The 23,728-nt window shown below is 43.6% G+C and overlaps 1 protein-coding gene across 1 annotated transcript in view; it reads right to left on the reverse strand.

Annotated features, from left to right (window-relative positions):
• The window catches only part of TRHDE (thyrotropin releasing hormone degrading enzyme), a gene marked incomplete at both ends in the record, with an annotated part of 207,291 nt that extends 200,656 nt beyond the window's left edge, over nucleotides 1–6,635 (reverse strand). The window contains 2 exons of the mRNA XM_079538556.1: nucleotides 861–1,134; nucleotides 5,818–6,635. Of these exons, the coding sequence (XP_079394682.1) occupies nucleotides 861–1,134; nucleotides 5,818–6,635 (1,092 nt within the window). The remainder of the gene's footprint in view (nucleotides 1–860; nucleotides 1,135–5,817) is intronic.
• Between the last annotated feature and the right edge of the window lie 17,093 nt (nucleotides 6,636–23,728).

Genomic DNA, 23,728 nt, shown 5'->3' on the forward strand with positions numbered 1-23,728 from the left:
ACAGCTCCAGAAAGTCAGTGCTTCCACCAACATGGAACTGCACTTCATGAAGCTGATAGGACATAAAGTTCTGCTTCTAAACAAGTTCTGAGATAAAATACTTAAGCAGCCTGTCAAGCTAGCACACAGCACACCACGGGAATGTCAATATTAAAAGAAGGAGACTAACAACCCTTCCATATTACTGTACCACAAACACTGGTATCGAAGCAAGAGAAAACATACTGAGGAAATAAAAGTGAATTGAAAAGGATACCTGAAAGTTTAAAATTTCATTAGACAACAAAACTTTGTAAACTTAACAATTAAAAAAGCATTAGGGAGCGTATAATCAATGGACATCAAGACATTACAACCACAAAATAAACAAGAGAGTTCGGTGAAGTGGACTATGATAACAAAAGAGAATAAATGGAAGGCTTACCCTTATGCTGGGCTCACTCACAAAACACCAGAAGGAGGGATCTCCAGATGAGATCCTTCCCCACTGGTAGCCAGCTCTTCAATAGGTCTAGGAGGGGTGCAGCCAGGCTCCACCCCTTTCGGCAGCACAGCTGAATTGCCTTCACCTGTGCTCCTCTGGCTGACTCACGGCTCGCCTCAGGTGATCAATCAGAGGTTCAGGCCGTGATTCAGCAGCTCCCATGCAGGGAGAAATTAAAAAAAAAAAAAAAAAAAAAAAAAATCAGGTAAACTTTTAGAAAATGCTCCAAACAATGCACACTAACATTGAATGAGCTGGCAAATTTTAGGAATGCTAAGCAAGAAACTCTTAAAGTACTTGATGTTATGATCCCTTGCAAAAAAAAGAGATTTTCAAAGTAGCAAAACGTGTCTGGTACAACATCAGAAATACTTACAACGACTCCACTCTTGGTGATGGTTTCCCGGTATGTAAAATTGCACACTGCCCAAGCCAGGTAATATGTGGACATCAGAGGGGTTTGTGAAAAGTGATCTGTAACCCACCCGTCTTCTTCAAAAACAGATGTTTCAACTGGCATGTTGGACAAAGATATATAAGTTGCCTGATGCTTGATGCTGATTTTGAAAGTGGCCTTGTAGATGGGCTCATCAAAGCAAGGAAAGGCTTTTCTGGCATGAGTAGGAGAGAACTGCGTAACACCAAGAAACCTGGAACAGAAGCAAACAAAAGACATTGCGGCAGTTACTGTCTGTGACCAGCACTCTATTCATGGGCATAGTAAATCAGACATTGCTTGACTATTGTGGTTTAACAACAACAAATGTAACAGTACAAGTATACAGCATTGAACACTGCTTTATCATTGTGGCCTTTCTTGATGTGAATTCTTACTACCTGTACTGTAACACAATCAATATAAAGTAATGGCCTATAAATTTTGTACAAATTTGCTGGCATCACGCTGAGGTTAAATAATCCCCTTCTATCAGACTTCAGGATCTCACAGAAGCTTTGTTCTGTATGTGAAAAAAAGTTTGCCAATATCGGTCATAAGCAAGCACGGCCTCAGTTAAAGCCAGGATTTAGTAGCCTTTGGGGAGCTCACTCTGCCCTGAGATGCTGACAGCACACACTGCCTTTCTTTGGACATTAGAACTTACACCCACACAGTGTACTCAGGGGGGTTGCTGTTTTCCACTGCTGATTACTTCTCTGCAAGTGGACAGGTCTCAGACACGCTGTGCTAAAACACAGCAGTATTGCTACTGCATATAGTCACAAAAAAAATTATATATATTCAGGGATCTTCGCAAAAATCACAAATACAACCAAATAATTACACAAGCACGGAGTAGTTTACCTTTTTTCAAAGGTGCCTTTCTTATGTGGTATATTTTATTGAAAACAAATACGTATCAGTTCACACGGCAAAATACTCAAAGATTTCTGAAGACACCAAGCCACTGTATAAAATGGGAAAGCTCAATAGTTTAATTTCATTATAATAACAATTATTATCAATAACAGTGATCATTTTCTTTGGAACTAAGCAGATGTTAATGCAGATACTGAAAAGGAACCTTTGCAAGTAGAGACTTTCTCCAAACTTACACCATTCAGACAAAACCCCACATACGATGATCACTATGCAGAAAGGAGCTGCATTTAAAAGGCTGAACTGCAGTGTTCAATAGGAACATTCTCTGAAGCACAGAGGGCAAGAAAATGACTACAGCTAAACTACATAACCAAATATGAAGGCTTTTGGAGAAGTATTGAATCATGTCTCAATTTTTAAGATTTCATCAGTGGAAATCACCATGCAATTTTAGATAGCTGGTAAACATTTGCCACGATTTTAGAGGTCGAATAATCATCTGTTACTCCTCTGGAGGAAGAGAGCAGGTGGATACGTTTGATAAAATGAAAGTGGTGGCACTCATTATTCATCAGTCCACGAGCATTACTCTACAGTACAAATAACGGTATCATATTCTGTATTCTGTAATATCTGATGCTCTCAAACCCTGAGGGGGAAATATAAGTAAATAATCAGGAAACCTTTAAGGATAATTATTTTTTTCTACAACTTCTTGGGTTTTAGAAATATTGCTAGCATTATTTTATAAAATTCATGAAGAAAAACTTCTTGAAATGTTGCATTTATCTCGCTATAGAGCATCCATGCTCGAGACAACCAGATATGGTTTTAAGTGAAACGATCACCTCTTTCATAAATCTATTCAAAGGAAAAAAAAAAAAGAAAAAAGAAAAAAAAAAAGATTTTTTTTCCCACCACTGAAGGTTTTACCATTGTACTTTTTTTTTTTTGTCTAAAACAAAAGGCTTTATTAGGCAAATCATCACCGAAGGAATTCATCATACTGCATTTGTCTTGCTTCACTATAAAATACAGATTAGTTACATCATATTCCTGAATAAGGTTGTTCAATATAAGGTAAAAAGTTGATGCCAGGTATTCCAGTGTTAATCCAGGAAAATTCCATTATTATCAGTGGATTTGCACTAGTGCAACAAAGCCAAATCAGCCAATTAAATGAAGCAAAGCAACTTAATTTATATGCAAAGTATTTCAAGTGGTCCTGATTCTGCATTCTAGGCACATGCTAAAGAGCTATAGACACCAACAGTAGCTTCAAGTGAGCTCGGAAGCTTGTACCAGCCTGTTATTAATAAAGCCAGAATGATGAACTTTCAGCTGCAATTAACATTTTTAATGAGCTCAGATATACACGTAAATGCATAAATAGGGAATACTGTATATATGCTGTTACCCTCTAAAAAAAAGGGAACATTTTTCCCACTTTTTCAGGGTCCTATCTGCAGTCTTGTTAGGTGTTAGGCCATTGAAACAATCTCTTCACCAGTGACCTCTGCATCCTCTGTATTCACACAGAGGAATAGATAACATCCACACAGACGTAACTGGGCAAACACTGGATGGTCAATATTCCATACTAAAAATACACCAGCTACCAGTAACAGTGGTGTTTGTAACACACACATTACTATCAAATACCAATTTCCTTATTGTGGCATAAAGTAAAACAAAAAGAAAGTTTAAAACTTCTTCCCAAAGACTAAACTGCTTAAAGTAAAATAGTCTGTGCTTCAAGGCCAGGCTGGATGTGGCTCTAGGCAGCCTTGTCTAGTGGCTGGCAACTCTGCACACAGCAGGGGGGTTGGAACTAGACCATCATTGTGGTCCTTTTCAACCCAGGCCATTCTATGATTCTTATCTATTCCCCTAAGTGTTAGGAAGAACAACAAGCAAAACTTCTACCCCATACCAAAAATGAAGAGCAGGTTGAGTAATTCATCCTCTAGATCCTTCTCTGGGCACTGACATTTTTATCTCCGATTCCCAAGTATATCACCACAAAAGTTGTACTTCTGGGAATGACAGCCTTGCAGCCTGTCTGCTCAGCATCCCCACAGCAGTAATTTGCAGGTATTTTAATTCCACCTCATCTGTTAAAGGAAGACGTGTGTTTCCTCAACAAGCTATCTATTTTGACATCTTAGTAGTGATAAGATGGAAGAATATGTCTGTTTGTTTTGTCTGAATAATATACAATTCTCTTCTCTTTTTCATTTATGCCCAAGGTGGATGTTCATTTAAATTACGTGTGCATATTACTATGGTACTCTACAGGAGCTGTGTATTAAATGTGTGTTGATTCAGTAATCAGCGAATTCTAGCACATAATGAAGAATAAGTTTGTGGCTTATCACTTGAATTTCAGCTTTCAATTAAAGTAGCACAGATTGCAGTAAGAAAATAAGTACTTCATGCTACTGTGAACACTTTAGGCTAATTTATGGCTTTCACCTATGAAGACCACAGTAAATGGACTAACTTTATGAACAAAAGAATTATGAAATGAAGGCACTGTTACACTTGGAAAGCTTCACAGTTAACCCATTACTCACTCCTGACGTATCACAAAAGTGAAAAATGATGTTTTAGACCCTTTTACAACAACTACTCCTCCAGCAATGTCTCTGTATTTTAATCGAATATAAAGACGTCAGAAAGCTGAAATTCTGCTGGAAAATCAAGGTCCCTGGGAGCAGAAGAGAAGCCTTGATGTCTGTCACAGCAGAAATCATCCACGTTTCAGGACGACAAATGGTTACATGAGTTACATTAAAATCAGGCCACTAATCAAAATGCGAATCGCAAGAGGGCACTTCTAATGAAAAAGTTTCGTAGTTTAGAATGTGTATTATTTATTTTATATCTCAGGGAGTCTTTAACTTTTTGATAGTTCAAGGGGAAAAACAATGCTCATGGTACACATCTGAAACCGTAACCCTGAACTGATGCAGATTTTAAAAAACAGCATTTTACCAAAATAAACACGTGAGCTGGCGCAAAGAAAAACCACCACTGCTGATTTCAACACCACACTACCGTAACAGTAAGGATCATGCTGAGTATAACTATATTCGAGTGCATTGAAAGCAAAATGCCTCGTTTCTCAGAAGTGATACAGAAAGTTGTGGGAAGGGCATTTTACCACTGCCTTCCACTCCTGTGCCTTACACTCTCCTGATGGCTATGAAAACAAACTGACTTTTTTTTCTTTTTTTTTCAACCCCCAAATCATAACAGGAGCACTGGCATAGAACACAGAACAGTAACTTTGAAGAAACGTCACAGCAGAAGCAGCTACCAGGCAGCTCAACTATTTCCACAGGAAGCTTAGACAGGCAGGAGCAGTAACTGCTTAAACAACTTCTTGCTGCCTTTGTAAAGCGAATTATCCCCCCTGCTGTCGGCAGCCTTGTCTTACTGCGTGCCCATTTCTACACAGGTCTGCAGAAACGCCTGATTGCCCCATTCGCTCACTTCTCTGCAATAAAGGCGTTTTATCTGCATCCTTTCCTACAGCCGTGCATTTCCAAATTTACATTTTATTTCAGTGCAATGACAAACGGCTCAGGCAATTTCAATCCCACTTGCAATTCCAACATCAGACTGGTGAAAACTGCCAATAACCACATTGCGCAAGAGTACTCTCTAACGCAGGGGCTGTCGATTTGAACCGGCGAGCGTTCTTTTCCTGACTGACTTACTTTTTTTGGCTAATTTTCAGCCTCTCTCTCGGCCGCACCGACCGATAAAGGTTCACTTTCGGAGCGAAGAAACCCCTTCGGCCCCAACTGCCACCACCACCTTCCCTCAGTCCTAGCCCCTCTCCCGTCCCGGCCGCAGAAACTCCGGCAGCTCCTCCCCTCCAAGCGCCGGCCCTCGGCGCCTCCCCGCCTCGCAGCGCCGCCCCGCGCCGCCCGAAGTTGTGCACGGGCCGCCGCCGAGGGGCGCGGATTGAGGCGTGCCGCCCGCCGGGCTCCTCCCGCCGTACCTGCGCTCGCCGTGCAGGACGTAGGAGCTGCGGAAGAAGCCGAGCAGCTCGTTCTCGATGAGCGCGTTGTAGATGATCTTGAGGTTGTAACTCCGCTGTACCTCCAAGCTGCGGTTGAGGACGACGACCAGGACCTGGGTCTGGGGGTAGAGGAAGGACCGTGCCACCCGCACGGCGCCCGCCAGCTTGTCCTCGGCCACGCGCACCGCCTCGATGTGCATGCGGTGGGCGTGCAGCACGATGTAGCGGCTGGCGTTGCGCACCTCCAGCTGCACGTTCACCTCCCCGCAGAAGGTGAAGTTCTCCATGAAGGCGCTCAGCATCAGGTTGTAGTGCAGCGGTCGCAGGTGCCGCGGCAGCCGTGGCCGGGCCCAGGGCGGCAGCTGCCGCCGCCGCTGCCACTCCTCCTCCTCCTCCTCCTCCTGCTGTTGCTGCTGCTCCGCCGCCTCCTCCCCGCCCCGCGTCTCCTCCCGCGGCTCGGCCCGGCCGCGGGGCTGCCCAGCCGCGAGTCCCGGCAGGCTCCCGTTGTTAGCGGCCCGCGGGGGTCCGTCGGCGGCGGCGCCGCACTCCTCGAAGCGGACGCTGAGCAGCACGGCCACCATGGTCACGGCCAGCAGCGCCAGGATGGAGACGGCGAAGCCCAGCACCAGGCGCTTGTGCACGGCGATGTGCCGCTCCGTCGTGCGGGGTCGCGGCCCCGCCGCCTCGGCCCAGGGCCCCGGCGGCAGTCCACGGCTGCCGTTGCGCAGGGCTGCCTCCTCCTCGATCATCATGGGGGTGACGGGCGGCCGCTTCTCCCGCTTCTCCTCCAGGGCCATTACGGCAGCGCCGCCTCCGCCTCCCGCGGGGCCGCCGCCCCCCGAGGGGGCCCCGAAGACATGGGAGGCAGCGAGCCGGGAGAGCCCGGGCGGCGCCGCTCACATCGCCCGCAGCCCCGGCCGGGGTGACGGGACGGGCTCGGGGGTGCGGCTGCGGGCTCTCCGCGCCGTCCGGCCGCTCCGTCAACTTGTGCGGCTGCTGCGGGGCACTTCAGCACATGCCGGGCAGCTCCCCCTAGCGCCGCCGTTCGCACGGAGCTCTCCTTCCCGCGCAGCCCGAGCCGCCGGGGCCGGGGTCGGGCTCCGCGCCCGGCCCCGGCAGCGCCTGAGCCATGCGCGCCCCGCGCCGCCGCGCAGGGAGGGCGGTGGGGGATGGAAGGGAGATCGGGAGGGCCGCCCCCGCGGGGCTCGGCCGGCACCGGGGGCGGCGGCACCGGACGGCGGCGCCTCCGCCTCCTCTTCCTCCCTCCGGCCCTGGAGAGTCGCTCCTCGCCGCTCCGCTCTTATTTTGTCTTTTCTGTCTCTTGCAGGTACAGAGCGCTCTCCCGGCTGGCTCGGGCAGAGGCAGCTATATATAGGCACCGGGGAGAGGCTGAGGGAAGGGAAGGGATGGGAAGGGGGAGAGGCGGGCAAGCCCCGCCGCCCCTCGGCTCAGCGGCTGCTCCGGCTGCCGGCGGTGACGGCGGCGCCCCGGGGGAGCGGGCGGGGGCGGGAGGAGGGGGCGGCGCGGGGACGGGGGAGGTGTCCCGCCGGGTGACACGGCGGCTCCGGGGGGGCTGCGGGCGGGGGGAGCCCCGGCCGAGGCGGGAGGAGGACGATGCGCTGGGCGACCACAGCCTCCCCCTTCCCCGAGCCTTGGGGTTCCCCGCGATCGTGCGCTTGAGAGCGCGCTCGCCCCGTAAATATTGAACGCGGTGCTGGGTTGTATTTATATAGACTTAATAAAGAGCCGCCGAACGCACGTTTGGACGACAATAGCGCTGTCATCCGAACGCGGGGATGGAGCCGAGATAAAGGATAAATATCCTACTTATATCGAAGGGATTAATATGCCGAGAAGAATCAGCCCTTAAGAGCTGGCTGGCGCTTCCCGAGAGCCTCATGTCGCCGCTCCGCGGCCCCAGGACGGCTCCCACTCTCCCCCCCCGGCCCTGCACACCCGCGACCCGCGCCGCATCCCCGCTCACAGCCGCAGCATTCGGGGATTATGTGAGCGCGGCCAGGGGTGAGCACCGCCACGCGGCTTAACCCCGGCCGGGAGCATGGAGAGCCTCGGTCTGAGCCCGCTTCTCCCACGTTCTCCCCCACCCCCAAACTTTTGCGGGTAGGGATTGTGAAAATGCAGAATTAATCTGCAAAGCGGAGATCCAGATCGATGTATGAAAGCATCGCTCCTGTTCTCCTTACTTTGCTCACATGCTTCAAAAACTATCTCCATGCCTTTTTTTTTTCTTTTTTCTTTTCTTTTTTTTTTTTTTTTTTTTTGATCTCTTTATCTCCGATCTCATGAGCAGTTGCCTATCTGTTTATCCACAGCATTCAGTCCTGTGGAATACACGATGTACTTCCATACGTTAGTTTGACGAATAAGGGCCTTACTTTCCATGGGGAAAATGCAATAACAAAGTCCTACACTTCTTTCATAAGTGTAGCAAATCTGCACGGTTTGATGAAATGAGATGTATTCATTTTCCCTTCTGAAGGGATGCCTGATCTCTGCCTTCCGCGAATCTCCTGCATCCTTTAGAAATGCTATCTGACTTTGCAAGCAGTTGCAGAATATGAATAATCACTCACGGACCTTCAAACCGGTGTAAAACAGGACAGAACATAGGACGCTCTCCCCAGAAGGATCTTAGTCTTTGTTTCATCCTGCAGCTCAGTCTAACAGAGGCTGATAGTTTCAAGTAGCCTTAATGGTAAGTGCTCTGATGCTTTTGCTAATGGTGTTTGCATGTCCAAAGAGGGCCAAGACTGCCCCTTAAATTGCACCTGCCACAGTTACTGTGTTGTTATTTAGCTGCCCACCTGTTACAACAGGCCGATGAACAGAAATATGTTATTATCTGCAGATAGCCTTTGTGATTCGTTGACTGAAGTTTGAGGCAGAAAGGCAGGAAACTATTGTTATGTGATTTGGAGAAGGAAAAAGAAAGAAAGAAACAAACTGACATCCAAAGCTACGGGTTTTCAAATATCACTTTCTGTATGTTTCATTAAACTCTTTAAAAGTAGGCACAAAAGAAGTGCCTGAGATTTTGTATGCAGCTGTCAGCATCAGGCACGAGCAGAGAAGGCAGTGTTTCCCTCTATCGCTTTCTGCAATGGGTTTTAAGTTGTGTTTGTTCCCATCAGGGAGACAGTCAGTCAAAGATGTGCTTCAAGAATAGGAGCGGACTAGAATGAAACGGAACAGTGTGAGTGTCACTTACAAATATTTTTAATCATATTTTCTAATTAAATACAAGTGAAGAGTTGAACACAGAGTCACAGAGGAAGGGTTTTGTGAAGCTGTCTCAGCGAATTGCTGAGCTGTGTGCCTGGCAATGGTGCTGTGCTTGTTTGCCAGCTCTGCCGATGTAAGGAGGGATCCACGCTGCCTGTGGCAGCATGGGAGCATCACTCTGGCCTTCTTGCTGTACAGATAACAAGCACAGAACTCTCTGGGCTGAGATCTTCCAGCACCAGCCGAGGGATTCAGTCACACAGCTCTGCTTTGACAAGAGCTGTCTATAAACTGAAGAGCTGGTGTCAGAGAGAGTGTAAAAGATTTAAGGTGCATGCTAGTAAAAAACCACAAGGCTAATTCCTTTTAAGCCAAGTTACAATAGCACTCGCAAAATACTGGAGCAAGGCATGGGTGAGCAGAGTTAAGGCTGCTTATATTCACCTCCAACTTTGGTCCCATTACTCAAAGAGAGTGGCGAGAGGTTCACAGCCCCGTGGGATCCTTGTCAGTCTGGAGACTTATGCTGAGAAGGTGCCACACGGTGCTGTGCTAAATAGCTCCAGTGCTTCGACTCATCTATCACTCTAAAACTGCACATTACCAGATTAACCTCTCCTTCATATTAGTAATGACGGGTTTCTAAAATTCAGCTTGATGAGATACAGGTCAAGGGAGGTATTAACTTACTAATTTGTTCTCAAATGCTGCTCTCTGCAAGCAGTTCCATGTACAGGTTGTTATGTATAGCCATCCTGATGAGACATTACAGAAGATGACAAACGCATTGAGCCCTTGCAAAACAGTTTGTGCACGTTTGGGAAGGATTCTTGTTTTTTCATTTCTGCACAGTTGTAAGTGCATGCATGGATTTCCAGGGTAGTGCTCTGAAGCTTGCAGTTCCTTTGGTCCTTCTGAGAAAAGTGTTGGAAAACACAGCAGATCATGGATCATTTTTGCAGCAAAATTGTGGTAATGACTCCCAGTTGTTCAGAACTTCCCCTAGGCCATCAACATCTTGTATGCAATCACATTTTATGAGCTTATAGAAGAGGGTTTCAGGTACTCGTACAAAATAAAAGAGCATGTCTTACTTTAACCAAATTGCTGCGGAGATGGCCCTTCCTAAATAATTATCAGGAGAAACATGGATAAACTTCACACAGTGCAGTTTCCAATTCTGTACCGGCTTATACTATGGCCAGCAAAGATCTGATGAGGGTTCCCAATAAAGATGTGTTTTATGTTATGTTAAGATCACACATAAACACCACTCGGTATTCACAATGCTACTTTACAGTCTGGGCAGAAAAGCTCTATAAACGAGAACCGTATTGTATATCATGCAGCTGGGTACAGTTTTTCCAAAGAGAGAAGCAGCACGTTACAGCTTTCAGAGGCTGCGTAACTTTTTCTGTTTTTTTTCACCTGGTTGATCCATCCTTCATTCATCCGGGCACATCAGAGCTTTACTGACAGATTTCATCTTACTGATCCCCCTTTAAAAAAAAAAAAAAAAAAAATATGGTCCCAGAAAATGTCATGCTGTGCAAAGTCCAGAAAAAACTGCCTCTGGAATGTATAGAGGGAAGAATTTCAGGGGAAAAAGGCCGAGTCAGCCCACATCAGTCAGTGTAGTCAGTGTGCCACTGACCCTTTCAGTTGTGGTCATAGCTGGGTTCTCCTTGCATACTTCAAAGTTGAGGCTATCCACAGCTCTTCCTCCCTTCTAAGTGCCAAAGCAGACTGCTAACGTGTTGGTCAAAAAGACATCAATAAGGTGATTTCTTGAAATACTGTGGACTACTTAGTCACTTCCCACAGACCCAGATTCCAGGCGGTAGTGATTTCTTACTGTATTTGGGACTGAATGGTAGTTAGGAGATGGCTGTTTCCAAGCACAACAGGCTGTCTACAATCTGCTGGCTTTGCAAGTTACTCACTCTTCCCAAAAGAAGCACCACTGCCAAACAAGTGGACCAAAAGGAGCAAACTGGGACAGTGCTCCTTCCTTCCTGGATCCTTTATGTTTTTCCAGAAGACATTTTCAGCAAGTTGGCTTCTTTAATGTATTGTATTGCCCTGTGAATATACTTCTGTTTGTTTAAAAATTGCCACTAAGAAAAATGCTAAGAGAAAAACGTTCTAATTAAAAGCCTAAAGAGCCAAAATTCTGGGTTGTAAAACAAGCTGACACATGGTTTGTTCTGGCTTAAATGCACAAAGAAATCAAGCTTTTTCTTCTATTGTTCTCCTCTGCTCCTTCACAGCTGTACCCTAGCCTTCCCCACACCACCTGTTTAAACAGCCTTGCTTACTTGAATCCAGTGGCATTAAGCAGAATTTATCTTTAGTTTATAATTAGAGATGGCCAGATGACTAGTTACAACTTCAGCTTGGGCACATTTTATTTTCCCCTTTCTAAAGGAACAGACAGAAAAGGAAAAGCGTGGAACTGCACTATGCTGTGGCTAAAGCCTTGTATCGTGAGAAACTGGGAGTTTGCCACAAGGCAAACAAGGCATCCCTGAATCCCTCTCCTCCTCTCTCCTTTTCCTGTCATCAGCTCTTGCTCTTCAGTTGCCCCCTGAGTGAGAAGGAACAGCTGAGGAGGCACTGATGAAGCGTTGCCCATGTACCATGCACCACACACTAGCAGCCCCAGTGACCCCCTGCTGCTTCCCTTTCTCTCTGTTCTTTGACATATTACCATCACCATCCTCTTCTGTGCAATTCTTTTTCTTTCAATCATTTTGATCCTATTCAGTACTATCCTACTGAGTCCTGAAGTATTTTTTACTTAAAAGCCAATGTTTTTAACCTTAAGTTCTATGATAAAAATATCTACTTCCATATGGGAATTGAATATTATTTTAAATTTTCATATTATATGGCTGAGATGCATTATTTTACCCAGATGTTCAGTTTTCATATTTACCCATGTCTATTCAGCAACTGATTCTTCTTTTTCTTCCATTCATTTCCTTTTCCTCATCTAAGTAGCAATTTAAGATGGAAAACAACTGTCCTCATTCTTCACTAGCAAGTTTTAATTAAATATATTTCAATTCATTTTGTTTTCTCGCTGTTTTAAACACAGCTTCTTGAAGAGTTGTTTTTTTTTCCAACTATGACCCATTTCCGTTTCACCCAGTCAATAAAGATATGTTGCTAGTAGTAGGGTACAGAGTATAGAAATAAGAGTTTATTTCTTTCATTCATTACACTTACAGCTGGTAAATTCAAATTAACTAACAGTAAGAATCATAGAATCATAGAATGGCCTGAGTTGAAAAGGACAACATGATCATCCAGTTTCAACCCCCTGCTGTGTGCAGGGTCACCAGTCACCAGACCAGGCTGCCCAGAGCCACATCCAGCCTGGCCTTGAATGCCTCCAGGGATGGGGCATCCACAACCTCCTTCAGCAACCTGTTTCAGCATATCACCACTCGCTGAGGGGAAAACTTCCACCTAATATCTCCCCTGTCTCAGTTTAAAACCACTCCCCTTAGTCTCAAGGATCTGTGGATATTCCATATTAGCTTAGGAACCAATATTTCTCCACCTAGATCATATCTGACCTGCTTGTTCAGCACCTTTCACTGAAAAATACAAGGAACATGGTAGAAGGCAAGCCAAGGGTATGTTTCAATTAAAACATATTTCAGAACGCTGAAGTATGTATAGATTGACAGGTAGGTAGGTAGGTAAGTTCTTTGTCCATTTACTCTGCAATACATGTTCAGATTTCTGGTATCAGGTGCGAACAGTTGAGTGTGTTTTGTAAAGCATTATAAGCATGCTGAACTCTTGTTTCTCTCAGTATTTAGTGTGCTTTGTAAAACATTATAAGCATGCTGAAGTCTTTTGTTTCTCTCAGTATTCCATTTTCCATTTAACAAGGAAAGAATATGGAGGCCAAGTTAGATGTTCTCCTGACTCAGCCAAGCTGAGAACCCACTCATCATGCAAGAACCCTCCTTGTACTTTTCCATGTCCTGCCTCAGATCATCTTCTGTGTCCAGCTGACACAGCGTGAGTACACAGATGTATTCATTTAGCCCCCCCATCACCACCCGTAGCCCATTACAGGCTCTCAGGGTTACTGGGAGGATGTGTACACTGATCCTCACTTTCCTACTCAGAATGCCATGGGGGTCTTTGGCTTGCCAAATGTCCTGTAGAAGTACGAAACAGACAATTTTGGAAGAAGTGAATAAATTTAATGTCTGAGGGGAATGCACTTTGCAACTGTCCTTCAAGAGGAATGGGCTGTTAAAGAAATAACAGACTTCTGCAGGATCACTGGGAGTTTCCTTAGCCAAATTTCTGATTGATCCCAAATGCTCTCTGTACAAGGGCTCCATGAAGCAGGTCAGCACATGCTTATAGCTGCCATGCTTTTATCATTGATTCCAACAAAGCGCTTTGGTGCATGCTGAGATGTGGCTCTCTTCTGGCTAGCCTTGAAAATGGAGCACATGCTGAAGAGGTGTCCTAGAAGGGGAGGTATTACAGCAGAGAGGGATTGGCTGGGCAGGCAGAAGGCTTTTCTCTGCTGCTCTTGGCCAGAGTTTGCTTTTACTGGGATTCTGAGGAATAGATGCTTGTATTTTCTCATCCGGTGAATAATGTGAACCAATCGAACGAGGTCTTTGAATGTAGAGCACCAGCTATTGATTGTTTTAAAAAAAATCTTATCTGTTTCCAGTGAGAGATCTATTCTTAATGCATCAGGAGCATGTAAACTTTAACCAATGTTTAAAATCCCTCGTAATTCTAGGTTCCAGTCTTTCAAGCTACACATGGGTCACTTTGATTCCCAAAGGCTCTTAAATTTCATGAAGCAACAAAATACAATGACAACACATTGGATCATTTGGTGGCTCCCAGAGAACAGTATTCAATAATGCTGCTCACCTCACAGAAAAACAGCTTTGAAACATTTTGAGGATTTTTTTTCTTAATACACTGCTACCATGTTCTGTATGTATCTGCAAGTGAACTCCTGCCCCCTATCGCCCTTGCAAGCACTAATCCCATTGGCATACATCTCAGAAGGAATAAAAATACAGTAGCCAGTCTGTCTGGGAATTTAATTATGTAGCAAGCTTCAGGTCAGCTATCTATGGAGCGGCCCTGGCTGGGGTGGCTGTTGCTTTCTTGTCAGATAAATTCCAATCTGGGTGCTCACTTAAACTCTGAGCTCAACAGAACTTTCACGATTAAGATGTTTTCAGTGCAAATCCTTACTTGTTATCCAACCAGCAAGATTTAACTTCTATCAGTAGAAAATTCACGATCACAGAGCCATGTTATTTCAGATACTTGGTTTATAAAATGAGCCCAGAGCACTCAAGGACAGAATCATAAAAATTAAACAATCAAAACCTTCCCATAGAAAACGCATTGCTACAGCAGATGACAAATAACTGCTGGTGCCGTATCTCTAACCAACATGACTAATGACTGAAAAGAAGATTTCAGCTTTTAGTTCATTTGAATTCCTTTCTTCCTTAGAGAAGAAAATTAATTAACTAAATTTTGATCACTATTATCCTCCTCCAGATTCTGGAGCTGTGATAAGTCGATGGCCTGGGTCTCATTCATTCTCGTTAAAACTTAACTTTTGATGTGGGATGGGGGCAATGAACCATTTTTGCCGCCTTCTGGCTTTAAGGCTTTTTCACGAAATAAAAATTCGACTGACAATAAAGGAAGCGTGCTCCTAATTAAAATAATATTGATTCAGCATATGGTATTTTGCCGTTGGTTTTCATTTTTTATTAGGCAAGTTGTCACTTTTCTCTTTAGTGCCACCTTGTGGGTCGGCCGGCCATAAAGCACAGCGATGGGTCCCCGGAGCCCGGAGTCGGGCTGTGGAAGGGGGAGGCGTTGGGTCGGGGGCTTCTTAAAGAGAAAGAACAACGGGGAAAACGTTTGCGATATATTTATAACAGGTATGCGAGGAGACAGAACAATCTCTCTGAGATTGAAAGTAATGGGATCTGCAGAAAAAAAAAAATCAATGCTAATTTACAGGATAATCATCAAACTTATCTCGGAAAATGTAAGTGGCAAGCTCTGGCTTGTGTGATTTTTGCCGCAAGAGAAATGCTCCTGTATCTCACTGCCATTAGTTTTGCAACAGCTTTCCGTGAGAAGCAAAGCTAGATAATTGTAAACTCCCACTAATCCCACTTTCAGAAGAGATGGATGATCAGATTCGATACCGCAGGACACTTGCCTGTGAAATTCAGGGTGGATTTCCACACAGAAGCTTCAGATTCAGCCGATGATACTCTCAAAAACATATACAAACTAAAGAGCCAGGGGATGTAGGCAGTGAGCAGGGCATCCAGCCTGAGCTGCGGTGAGCTGTGCTCATGAGGGCTGCCCAGTGACCCCACACTGATAGCAGCTGCCCAGCTCTACGGCACTGAGCCCACACGACCCCGTCCCAGGAGGAGCTGCAATGCTGTTTGGTTTGGCTTCTTGAAAGTGGGACAGAAAATGTTTCTGATATTCCTAAATTTTTTTTTCTTTTACTAACCTGTTTTGTCACTTTTCTCAACTTAGAAAGCTGCAATAAAGCAGCTCTTTTACATTATTATCCCCAAACAAAACATTCTATGTTTTGTTTACATATGCATTAAAAGCAGCAAACCACTTTAAGGTTACAGATTCTATACTTTAGCTGGCTGCCTCCTCTATCTTCTCTCTTCCTAAATACAAACTTATAAAGGAAATAAGTCATCCTTGAAAATCTCTGGAACTAAATCAACTTGTCTTATATCAGTACTCTTGCTGGTAAGGATGGGGTCATTTTAAATGGTAGCTCTTTGGTTTTACTGAAATTAGATTTCATCCCTAAGACATACGATCAGGATGAGTGAAGGAATATAAGACAGCACAAACGCAGTTTCCCATGATCAGATGTAGCCATTATTTAGATGGAAAGGGAGCAGGGAGCTGCATGGGCACTCATGCCACAACTGAAGCTGCTCAATGAGCTTCAGGGAATTTCCCCAAAGATGAACAGCCCTGTGTTCTCTTGAGCTGCTCTTACCACACCTTCCCCACCCAAACCCTCAAATACACCGGGCTAGCATCAGTAATCAGCTAAGCCAATGTATTTCCTGGTACCAGAAGGCATGGAGAGGCTATCTGCCTCTCTGAAAGTCACACTGAGGAATGGCCATGTGCCTAAAAATGGACCACTGTTCACACAGAACAGGTCCTTGTGCTGGCTTTGGTGAAATACATAACAGATAAGGGTCTGCTTTCTATGAGGTTGTTTTAGGTTCTGCTGCATTAGAAACAGCATGTGTACATCTACCTACATTCTGACTAACCCACAGGTCAGCTGGATGGCAGAGCCCAGAGCCACCACTCCTCAGGATCTGACCACCTTCCTGACCCACTGCTCAGACAGACTCCCACTCAAGTACTTCCCTTGCTAAAGAAACTGCACAATGCAGTTTTCTGAAAACATGTAAATAATTTTACCTGTCCAGAGTTTTGTTCCTCTTCAAAACACAAGGCTCTCCAAAGCCCAGAAAATTCTTTTGTGTTTATGCAGGTGGCAAACTTAAGTTTGCAGAAAAGATAAGACTCGCAGACTTCTCTTCTTCAGTAAACACCTGAACCTTTCTTTTGGATTGTTTTTGTTAACTCTGAGTGGTAAATATCTGCATATCTGTGATGTAGCATTACCTGGAAGAGCTGTGATCCAGATGGGCAAAGGGGGCTTAGCTGCTTTAAATCCTGTGATTTTTCATGCTGCTCCAGTGTGTTTTTCAGCAAGACCATGTGTGAGACCAAGTGACAGAGTGCCGCCACACAGTGCTGCCTTTAGAGACAGCCCCAGGGGCTCTGTACAGCCCCAAGGTGAATTCCAAGGCAGCAGAAGCGTGTTGCACACATTTGCAGTGAAGTCAAGCATGTCCATCCCATACAGCCCCCTCCAACCACATGCTTTCAGGCAGGTAATCCCCACATACAAAGAAGGGCTTAGTGTCACCTGCTGTGGGTGCAAGGGTTTGAACCTTCTCACATGCCACTACCCCAACCTCAGGCACCCTTGTCCCACCCATTTGGTTGGGGCAGAGATGACCAGGGTTGCTCTTTCCTGCCAGCTGCAAAACAAGCAACAGCAGAGCATCTCTCCCTGTCCTCCTGGCTTCCTTTGCAGCTTCCTAGCTCCCTCCTTGGCAGTTTTCCTGCCCACATTACTTGTTCCACCACTCCTGTCAGCCTGTGTCTCACCACCTCTGCAGGACAGCCTGCAGCCTCACCACCTGCTGCCCCACGATGCCATCTATCACAGCAGCTGGTGCAGAGCTGCTGCCTGATCTCGACTGGAGGAGGTAACTAAGGCTCTCTTTAACCCTCCCAGGGCTGTGGGCAGGCACAGTGCATTCACACCATCCCAGAAATTACTGGATGCTGTAAGTTATCACCCTGTGTATGGACTTGCTGTAAAGCTGAAGCGCCAGCGGGCTCCACAAACACATCTTTATCAGGAGCAGAAGGAGGGTTAAATCTGGTGAGGCTTTGGAACGAATGTGCTTTCTTTACGAATATCCTTTTGTCCTTCATTCTCCCCAGAGCTGACACTTTTTGCTCCAACCACTTCATCCTGCTTAAACTCCCCTGTCAGTCCCCCGATATCTCACCTCAGTTGTAGTCTCCATCCCTCAGGCTCCTCAGTGCAGCATCAATCTCCTGGAACACTTTGCCGCTGAAAATCATGACATGACATTTACAAATAAGATTTTTATATGAGATTTCCAATAAGTTCTCAGATCTCACCATGAGAGCCTAAGTCTTTGCACAGCTAAAATGTACCAAAACAAATTTTGCCCCTGTAGTTTGATTCTGAAATGCATCACAGCAAAGGACAGTTTAAATATAGGCAGAAAACATTACTGTGTTATAAAGCCTCTCAGAATTAACTTTCTCAAAAAATGATCTTAAGGCTGACAAATCATGTGCAAGGTCTTTTCCCAAAGGAGAATTTTTCTTGGATTCATTTAGTAGTTGAAGGTTGTGTCATATGTCACTGGAAAGGTAATTTTTCCTACTTTATGAAAAATGCCTTGAATTTGGCTTTGCTGTCACAAGGGTATAATGATATCTATACAGGTAATAAACTGGCACACAGAGATTGTTGTTCACAGCTTTGCAGGATGTTTACAATTTCATAGAGGATGATAGGAAGTAACAGAGCAAATTAATATCAAATATGCAATTTATTTATACAGTGTCTACCTGACTCAGATTTCCAGCATTTTTAATACTCTTTTAAATATTAATAGTTAAAGCAAAGGAAATACAAGATCATTTTACAAGAGCTAATGTAGGGCTCTGTAAACTCGGTAAGCAACGGCTATTATTGTTCTCTTCTGTCTTCCAGACAGAAAATCAAAGGTATTTAAATTAAAGGATTTATGAAATCAATGTATGTTGATAAGGTGTGCACATTAACATTAATGTTTGCAAACATTCTATAGAACTTGTGTATATGATCTTCTCCTTCTGCATAGATGGGTACATTAGCTGAGAACATGCGAAGAACTCCCTAAATTATTTTTTTTCCTTTGTTTTATTTAAATTATTAATTTCTAAGCCCGTAGAGCAGAAGCTTTGGGCAGGCTGTAGCAGTGCAGCACTACAGCAGCGTGGCCACGTGCACATTCAGGTCAGTGTGTTGCACTCAGGCAGTGCGCTTGGTGCGGGCTGGGGTCAGCAGCTGAGAAACCTCCTGGTCGTTGTTGCTGTGGCAAAATTCAGGGGCTGTTGTACCCATCCTACAGCCTCGGGGTGGATCTCCTCTTGGCTGCAGCATGAGATGGCCGTAAGACAGCCAGACACCTGTACAGCACGCACTTCACGAGGCAAGAGCACCAGAGAGCCATTTTCTGGAGCTGCCCATGGTTAGAGAACCAAGCGTAAGGTGGTGGTAGAGTGAAAGACAGACGAGCAAAAGCACAGACTGTGACTCCTATCAAGCATGCAGTGTAGGCTCAGCTTAGGAAGTGATTATCAAAATCCTATATGATTCACTGAAGGCACAAATCTGACTCATGACAGCTGCGTTAGAGATTTAACAATCTGGAAAGAAAGAAAAATAAACTGGTGATTTATTTATTTATTTATTTATTTATTTATTTATTTATTTATTTATTTATTTGTAGCACTGATTCATTCAGCACATCCACACTTGCACCCACCTTGTCTACTACCAAGTGAAGGATTAGCCGTGTAACCACTGCTCATCCCAGGAGTAGCTGCTTAGCTACACTTTGTGTCTGGCTCTGCAAGCCTCAGCCCCACCATTTATCACATTTAGCTGTGCTCTGTCTAGGTGGAAAATTCCCCACACTCAGCTTGCAACCAGTCTTCATTCAGAAGAGCCCAGAGACTAGCTTCTAATGCAGAGCATTTGTCCTTAGCCTCCCTCCTACCAAAAATACCCTGGAAGGGAGGAGGAGAGAGTGAGATGGCTCCTGCCAGATGGTAAGCCATTGAGTCAGAGGGAAACCTTGAGAAACCACTGCAAGAGAATGTGAATAAAGGATGGCAAGGTTTGGTCCTCCAGGGAAACGTTTTCCAAAGAAAAAATATCATATTGACTCTCCTGAACAGCCAGTTTCCTATGAACAACTCCAGCACAAGAAAAACATTGAAGTTCTATTTATCTGTGATAACAAGTAGTCAACTGTTATTGAAAATATCTGAAATACAATATTTGTCTTTCAGTGAGATGTGCAGGACATAAGAAAAGTTTTAATCTGTTTAAATGTCATCACAAAACCTTAAAATTTTTATCTCTGGGGTAACCAGGAATGCTCCACCGTCTCCCAAACTTCAGCCCCATTAAAGCAGCAGAATACCAAATCTCACTTTAGAAAGTGCCAATTTAAAAGATACAGTCTGACAGGAGAGTTGAATCAGCCTTCCTGTCCTTGGCAAGAAGCCTAATGAGGTACAGAGAAAAGGGATACACCTGTTTAGAGGCCAGCTGAGCCAAAAGGCTTTTTGCAGAAATAGAAGGGGATGCTCAGTAAGAATGAGAACCCGAATCGTTGTTGTCAGGAACCTGTCTGGGTGCCAGGAACAGGGGCACAATGGGAAAGTCACAGCCGCATCTAATGCGCACCACGGACTGCGGTTTGTTTTATTGTTATCTTCTCATACTGCCTCCCAAAACTGAAGATAAACGTAATAACCATCATCTAAAAGAGTATTTTATCCAGTGCCAAGTATTGAAAATAATTTCTTGTAAATGGCTTCTTGCTCAATAAAACTTAATTAAGGAAATGATGTAAAAACCATCTTCTCAGGCAGAATATGATCGATATGATGAAAACCAAGCGTCCTTCTGGAGAGAGTCTGTTGAGGATAATCCTGAACTCCTCATCTTGCAGCCGATGTAAGAGGTGTCACTTACACAATAGTGGCAGTATTAACTTGCACAAGTTCCCTGCAGCCCAGGAGCGGCGCCTGGGAGGCAGGCCATCTCCTGCAGCCCATGGGTACCAGACAGAGCAGTGGTGTATTTTGTTTGCTTTTAGTTCTCACTGCTTTAGGGTATCAGAAATAGGCAATACATTATATTATTCTCCCTTATATAAAGTCTGTTTTGCCTATGACAGTAATTAGTGACTGATCTCCCTGTCCTCATCTGAACCCTCAAGTCCTTGTTCATTGTATTTTCTTTTTTTTTTTCCACCTTTTCACCCCACACCATGTTAGTACATATAACTATGGCAGAGTAAAATTTCAAAATCAATTTGAGCTTTACCAGCAGCTTCAATATGAGCAGCCATGCACAGAACTTAATATAATGACATTTAAAGTATGCACAGATGATCTCATCCCACATACATTTTAAATCTTTTATTTAAAAGGAAATAAGTAAAAGTATGAACTATTTAACAGTTCTTTTTCCAAGAGCGCTTTAGGAAATAGAGAATAATTTATAGTGAAAACAAAATTATTATATGTCCTTCTTCACAAAACAGGAAACAATTCACCACGAACCTCTCTCTGAAACCGAATTTGTTACAATTGCTGTAATGATATTTGTGTCTAGCATTCAGTTACAATTTGCATGCTTCTTACTCTAAGAAAATATAAATGGATGCTTTCATGGAGGAGGGAGGAAGAAGGGAGAGCCAAAGCATATCAGAGTTAGTATATAAAAAGGATGTGTTATAAAATAGTTGCAGACTTGATTAGGGCTTCTTGGAGCTGCAGTATGCATGTATATAAGTTAATAATACCAAGGAAAAAGAAATCAAACCAATAGTAAAATTCACTTTTATCTTCATGAATTGAAGTATTTCCTCTCCTGTGCTTTTGTATTCAGTCCTTCATGCATTTTTTTTTCACGAATATCTGAGTGGATTATCCATTTCCATTAATTTTCTAATTTTATCTGTCAAGTATACTCTTCAATTTCCTTAACTTTTTAATAAGTCAATGCATGAAAATACATCTCACTGGAAATTGCTTCTGCGGAATGCTATAATAGATGCTTGTCAGGTATATTGTATGAAAAAGGTTTTATTTCTCAGTGTAAACTGACACAATTAGGATACTACAAATTAGAATGTAATTCATGTTTTATGCAGAGGTCCTCTGAAGGAGGAGAACTCTGTGTAACTCCTTACTATACAACATGGTATCTGACTTTTTTCTTCCTCTGAAGCAAGTTTATATATGTTGATTACTGAAAAACATTTTCTAAAACAAGTATTTTCCACTCAACAGGGTTAAACTTTATTAGCCTTTGGTAATGGTCTTTTCTGAAGGATAATTAATATGTGATCAGCAACTGCTCCAAGGAAACTGGACATCATTTTTAATGTCTAACTGAATTACATAAATTAGCCTTTATCTTTGTGAGCAGGCTTCTCATCAGCGCGTTTCATTAGCTGTCTGCATCCCTTACATGTCAGCTGGCCATTGATCACCCTCTGGAAAGGACCATTGGAATCGTTTAAGATGGGTTACTTCTCAAGTGAGATGGTTCTGAAATTGAAAATAGAGAATATGCAATTCTTCAGATTTCAGAAGTGACAAAGTGCCAGGAACCAGACTGAACTACCCTTGAGTAGTAGAAGGGACAAGTGATGCTAATTGAGAAACCTTTCTACGTAGGTACCTGGTCCAAAACCTTGCAGGCTAGAGGAGAATAACTGTGAATTGAACACTGTGGTGTTCCCCTGAGAAACAGCTTTGTGGGTCTGGTCCAATTCTAAGAGTGTAAGCATGACTCCTGCAACTAAACCCACTGAGATGCACAAGAAGTTCACCCGGCTCAGTGCTGAGTCTGGTCAATGAGGAGTGAACAGCAAAACTATCCTCAGCATGACTGAGTGCCAGGCCAGAAGTTCTGAAGAGGAACAACATTCCATACCTATAAACACAAAATTAAAGCAAAGAATAAGCCCATATGCTTATATATTTTCATTACTCCAATCCACTGAGCTAGCAAGAAAAAAAAAATTGGTGGTAAATTTCTTTTATTCTCTCAGAATTTTCAGAAGAAAAGTCCGCGTAATTGCATTGGCATCCTCTAAAAATAATACTTCAGAGTTATAAACCACTTCAGAAATCTGAGGATCTGAGCCAATTCCCATATTGGACTTTTACAACACCCACACACACCTACCCTTGCCACTGCTCGATACAGTGGCTCCAAGGCAGTGTAGGAAGATAGAAACAATCGCTATTTACTTGGTATACTTTTAATTGTGATGGGTTTTTTTTTTCCCCCTTTTCTCTCTTTCAAATGAGCCTTTTACGATTCTGGGATACGATAAGCCACTTTTACAACTTTAAACTATCTCGTTAGTTCATTCCTTTTTTCTCCTTGTGGTAATACACATTATGCAAGTAATATGCATCACAGAATATTAGGCAGATCTTTATTTCTTTGTTAGGTTCAAGAATGATATACATTTTCAATTTCTTTTGAATGAATGTTAGAAAATGACAGCTATATTTGTTTTTCACTATGTAAAGTGAACGATAACGGTTCACAGCCTGATTTATTTCTTTCGGTTCTTTCCATACTAGGCTATTTCAGTTCTAAAATATTGGCCTGCTTTAGCTTGGGTGATCTATACTTGACTAGAACAAGTCTTCTGCCTTTGACATTTTAAAATAAATTAGTAATGGTAATGTTAGAGGAAGAAACTTTTACAAGAGGTTTAAATCTCGACAGGTTTACCCAAACTACCCCTTACAGATCTCTAGGAGTAAAGATACAAGGAAATGGATGCTTTGCAGGACTGCCAGGATTGCAGAGATTTTAGTCTTTCTTCAGAGAATTAAACATTGTTAAAAGTAAAAAAAAAAAGTGTCTTTTTTGTTTAAGAAAGATTTTAAAGTTGTTCTCTACTAGTGCCTCCATTTCAATCGAAATGGTATCAGAAGTTTTAGTCATAAGATGTTTGAAATATATAAACTACTCTAATAATACATGAGGTGAGAGAAGAGGGTGTGATGAGAGTGAGGAGGGGCATTACAATTACTTGTCAAAAGCTCTTCCTGCATAAACAGTTATATTTGTGCCTCTCATATGACAAGACCAAAAGCTACTCCTCCACAGCAGCTTTTTCAGAAGACT

This window comes from Tetrao urogallus (assembly GCF_951394365.1).
Source record: "Tetrao urogallus genome assembly, chromosome: 1".
NCBI classification, from domain to species: domain Eukaryota; kingdom Metazoa; phylum Chordata; class Aves; order Galliformes; family Phasianidae; genus Tetrao; species Tetrao urogallus.